The 5,654-nt window shown below is 35.6% G+C and overlaps 1 protein-coding gene across 1 annotated transcript in view; it reads right to left on the bottom strand.

The window, feature by feature from the left end:
* LOC107548647 (protein LAP2-like) overlaps positions 1-5,654 on the bottom strand; it is a 38,143-nt gene that overhangs the window by 14,544 nt on the left and 17,945 nt on the right. Inside the window, exons 8-11 of the mRNA XM_016229418.1 lie at positions 4,696-4,862; positions 3,334-3,449; positions 2,651-2,720; positions 448-547 (exon numbers count right to left, since the gene is read on the bottom strand). Of these exons, the coding sequence (XP_016084904.1) occupies positions 448-547; positions 2,651-2,720; positions 3,334-3,449; positions 4,696-4,862 (453 nt within the window). The remainder of the gene's footprint in view (positions 1-447; positions 548-2,650; positions 2,721-3,333; positions 3,450-4,695; positions 4,863-5,654) is intronic.

The following is a 5,654-nucleotide window of genomic DNA, read 5'->3' as shown; positions in this document are numbered from 1 at the left end:
TCTATCTGTCTCTGTCTATCTCTATCTGTCTCTGTCTATCTCTATCTGTCTATCTGTCTCTGTATATCTGTCTGTCTTTCTCGGTCTTATCTGTCTTGTCTGTCTGTCTCTATCGCTCTATCTGTCTGCCTGTCTTTGTCTCTCTGTCTGTCTGTCGCTGTCTCTCTGTCTATCTATCTATCTGTCTGTCTGTCTGTCTGTCTGTCTGTCTGTCTGTCTGTCTGTCTGTCTGTCTGTGTCTGCCTCTGTCTATCTATCTGTCTTGTCTATCTGTATCTATCTATCTATCTATCTATCTATCTATCTATCTATTAGGGCTGCACGATAAATCGCATGCGATATTTAACGCGCATCTGCCCTACTATCTATCTATCTATCTATTAAACAAGGAAACTCTTGTGACAGGAGGGCATGACAGCTGCAGGTTCTGCATGACTAGATACTCACAGTCCTCAGCTCTGGTCTGTTGAGGGAACATGTAGTTAGTGAGTACGGTCTTGCGCGTCTCCGGATCCTCCTCTTTCTGCAGGGGAATAAGGGGCTTTGACTGAAAAAGACAAAAAAAAATTAAATACAGGATCAATGATTTGTAAAATTCAATGATATGCCTTGGGTATGACATTTCCAAAATCTCACACACAGCATGAGGACTCTGCCGCTCTGGACAGCTCTCATTATAGATTCAGGCCATGCAGCTCTGGCTTTGAACTCATCTCATCTTTAATCAAATGCAGCTTTATAAATCCACACATCACAATCAATAGAGAACAGCGTGCCACCTTCATCTTGCAGCGCAATCTTCATCAGCTGTCGATATTCCAGCTGAGAAATCCTTGCAGAGCGGTTGCTTCACAGAGGATTTTGGCAATACCTTACCATACGGCTCATGTTGATTAGATGCACTACCAGTGTTTTATTATTTCATAGCGGCGTTGTTCTCATGCATTCAGTTGAACTTGCTTCAGTTATTGTTTCCTTGAAAGCAAATATCACAACGACGTGGATTTCACTGCAATCTGACCCAGTGCTTGTGAGCATTAAAGTCCTACAGGTTTGTAATGAAATGAGAATGAGGAAATTTTGGGGTGAACTATTGCTTTATTAAATATCATATCTTAAGATAAACTATGTGCTATGTTGAACCTCAGAGGTGGGCTGACGGCGTGTGTGGGAGTGGAGCTGATTGTTATATTCAATAAGCATTAGTCAGAGGCTTGATGGCCACTTGCGACAATCACTCAGGCTTTCAATTACAGATCACCCACACACACTCTGAGCTCTGCTGATGGGAACATCAAATCACTCTGCCAACAGCACAGACCCTGCTAAAGGACAAGCTTTTCAAGTGTATTTCCGGGAAGTGACTGTGAATGAGATCATTGGGATGCTGTAAAATATGTAATTTTTTAACATGGCTCTCTGAAATGCTCAAATGTGATTAAATATTTATGTATACACACGGATAAAATATAATTGACAGCTATCCCAGGCAACCAACTTCTTTCATAGCTGCTAGTTTCGAGTCTTATAGCACTTATTTCCTCACTTTTTGATTAATGGATTTCTTTTCCATTTGTTTTTGAGTACTAGAAAAGCATTTATTAGAAATAATTTATTATATTATATATTTAACATATTACATTTCTGACCAATCTTTTAAACTCAAAGGCCTCAGATGTACAACACAATATAAAAAAAATATATTTTATATATTTTAATATTTTCATATAAGCTGAGATATTTATAGTAGTTCTGCTGTAATTATGATAATTATATAAATATATATATAATAACAGAAAGTGGGTGCATTTATATATTAATCACAATTAATTTTGTGATTCCAAAGCATTTCAGTTTAGATTTTTATCTGGGGTTTTTTATATTTCGATTATTTATATTTTATTATATGTTTATTATTTTATTTGAATAATTTGTTAATTATTTAATGATTTTTAAAAAATTCATTTAATTGTTATATTATTTTAATAATATTGCATTAATTTCTGCGGTCCTCTTGGGAGTTTGTGGATTATATTATATTATATTATATTATATTATGGTCACAGTTTATTTTAAGGTCCAACTATCACTATTAACTACAACTTTAGCTTCAATAAACTCCTAATTTGCTGCTTATTATTAGTAAGGTAGTTGTAAGTTTAGGTATGGGGTGGATTGACGATCTAAAATATGGTCATGCAGAATAAGGCATTAATATGTGTTTCATAAGTACTAATAAACAGTAGTATGCATGCTAATAAGCATAGCACTAGTTACATGATTGGTTCCTAAACTAAAGTGTTACTTTATATTATATTATATTATAATATTATACAGACATTTCCACAACTTCGTTAGATTTTATTAATTTCAAATGACTTGTTCACACCTTTAAATACTTGTTTTACATTTCTAGCTTTTCGACAAGTGTGGGAACTCTGTTCTACACAATAAATGTCCATGTATTTCATTATTTATTTAGAATGTAGCTAAGTAGCTGTGTAAAAAACAAGTTAATTTCCAGTCTGTCGGTCATTATCGCAACAAACAAATCAACCCTTCGCTTGTATTGCAGTCCTGATCACTCTGCTGGTGTTTATTTCACACTAATGACTGTATATTGTGCCTTGTGTATCTGAACTTTGCCCACCTGGTTTTCAGACAGCCACATTGCGGTCATCTGGTTGAGTTTAGTGAAGCTGTACGGAAGATTCTTCAACCTGCACAAAGAGCAGAAACTTGATTACTGTACGACAAATAAGAAACAAGTGAGAATGATAGTATGCTGAAATAAGATAAAAATGGGACACATGTCAACATATTCTGTTACACCAAATACACAAAATAATGATCTTTAAAAAAAGCATCATATGACCCCTTTAATAAGAACACCGTAAATTGAGAAAGAGTCTGGTATAATGTGTATCAAGGCTTAAAAATATAGCACAGGGAGCAGAAAATCCAGTTATATTTTCCAGCCTGTTGAATCACAGCCAAATGCGTCTAAGTGGTTCTCTCAGAAAAATGTCAAAGTAATGGCTCTCTCAGCCACCAGATGCGTGGCCAGGTTGGAAACGTTTGTCACTGAAAGATTTCATATACGTGAAGAGTGTCAACTGTTGGTTCATTTGGTTGGACATTTATAAAGAGAAATTATTGTCCTTGGGTCAAAACAATGTACTAATTTGATTTCATAATATGACTTGAAAAAGGTAGTCATTTTGGATAAAAGTTAAATTATTAGTAGAAATTAGCAGGTGATGTTTTCGTATACGCTGCAGACTGTTGTGTGATATGATGCTTGGCAGTGTAATGCGGCACAGAGGCACGTACTTGTTGTCGCTGAAATTGATGACCTTGAGTTTCTGCATGTCACCCATCTCTTCCGGCAGAGTCTCCAGCTTGTTTGAGTGCAGGAAGAGAACGGTGACGTTCTTCAAACTGCCCATCTGTCAGATGCACAAACATACACATGAAGAAGCACAGCCGATATCTACCGCGTCTCCTGGTCAATGCTTTGATCAGACTGCAGGATCGATGCGGTAGAGATTGAACCATTTTGTAGGAGTAGTTTTGACAGCAGCAGTGAGAGTTTGTTCAGCTTGTTCATTTCAATATCTAATAGGGTAATACATGTCGCACTGGTAAAGCTAATTCCTAATCCTGACACGTTTCGCACAAAACAAGACTCACTGAAGCAGATGATAATGGATATTGTGTCTATACTTGCCTTTACAAAGCATTTGAAGGCACTGCTGGTACTTGATGGATATATGTATGATAAACTCACGCCTCAATTAGACTATTTAACGTGCTATCAATTGTGATACACCTTTCCAATGTTATGGACATCGCTATCTTTGATGCTGTCGCTATGGTTACCTCGATGCGGTTGTTCGTTAATACAGGTATGTATTCATACAGTATTCAGTTTGTTCATACAGATATGTATTCGACTTCAATCTGCTGAATGAAGAGAAAGTTTCAAGACTCACACCTAAGCAAATGCTGTTGTCAATCCCAAACAGTGGCTGTGAATGCAGCACGGACATTTACTGAGAGATGCCTTTTAATTCTCGCCACTTTATTTTTTCATGTTGGGATTGTTTTTATTTGTTAAGTAAGTATTGCATGAGAAAATGTTTAAGTACAACATTGAAAAATTAATGGCAGAGGTTGCGGTTATTTATTGGTTAATGGTAAGGATTAATTGACTAATCAGAATATAATAAATACATTTAATGTAAAAAAAAAAATAGGTTTATCTATTAATCATAAAAAATAATCAATAGATTAATCGATCATCAAACTAATCATTTGTTACAGCCCTAATATTTAATTAAACACTGTGTTTCCAGTAAGATCTGTGGGGCATTTCACATCATTTTTAATAGCAAAATAAATGCTTTTTAAATCACTATTTCCATTTCTTAAATGTTGTATCATTATGATTCCCACATAAGTTTTACTCAAAAAAAACTTTTTACTCATTCTTGGCTAATCTGTCTGGCTAAAAATCTGTTAAGAACGATCTGTTTTGTGAATGTTATATCTATTAAAATCAAACTTAAATCCCATCCTGCACTATTTTCCATACAAAATTCTTTTTTTTTTAATGCTTAAAATGCATGATACTACGGAAGTTAAACGCCATTTGATGTTGTCTTAAATAAATTGTGCCGGGACCGGACTGACCTCTGGAGGCATCTGTGTGAGCAGGTTGTGATCTGCAGCAAACGTCCGCAGGTTCACACACTGGCCGATGGTGGACGGCAGCGCCTCGATCTCATTGAAGCTGCAGTCGAGCTCATCCAGAGTCGTGAGTCTACAGAGACAAAAAGATGCGTATGTGACATGCCAAACTGTTATGCAACAGTTTATAAAGTTTTGCAAACACTGCAATAGTGTTGAGGAGTAACTAACTAAAAGTTTTGGATGGCGCTAAACCAGTGGATCTAAATCCTGGTCCTGAGAAATAGCCCTGAGAACTCAGATTCATTGTGAAGGCAATTAAACCAGCTGTCTGTGTTCCCTAGAGTGCTTATTCTGCCCTACACCAAAATAAATCTTTTCTGATCCCCAATATAAATTGTTGATGGAACTGGTTGGCAGAGTAAACGCTTTTTATGCCAAAATGCCAAACTGTGGAATAAAATAAATGTGTGAGAGAGAGAGAGAGAGAGAGAGAGATCAAGACACGATGCAGAGCAAGAGACACTGATCATTGCTAAACTGAATATAACATTTACATCCAACTGATTATGACTTAACGATGCTAATCAATCATGTCGTGTCATATTTAAGAGATTAGGAATTATTGTGGTTTCTTCACTTATCTAAAATGGATTTGATGCCAGTTTCATAATCTAAAAGATACAAAAAGCTCATGTAAAATCAAATGTTGTTTATAACTTATAACATAAAACTTCCCCAGTACAAAAAACTAAAAGAAAAAACTAAAAATCAAACAAAAACTAAACAAGAAAAAAACATGAAACAAACAAACAAAACCATTTAAAGAAATGAAGAACAGCTCACTTTGGAATAATTTTTTTCTTATGTTAGAATCCCAAAATACATGGACAGAAGTTTGGCCCATCAAAGTACGGAGAGGCCTACTTCCAAAACACCTAAACAATTATATATATACATAT

This window comes from Sinocyclocheilus grahami, unplaced genomic scaffold, assembly GCF_001515645.1.
Source record: "Sinocyclocheilus grahami isolate Dianchi unplaced genomic scaffold, SAMN03320097.WGS_v1.1 scaffold352.1, whole genome shotgun sequence".
NCBI lineage: Eukaryota > Metazoa > Chordata > Actinopteri > Cypriniformes > Cyprinidae > Sinocyclocheilus > Sinocyclocheilus grahami.
Note: the sequence above shows the minus strand (reverse complement) of the source record. Positions and strands in the feature narration are given on the sequence as shown.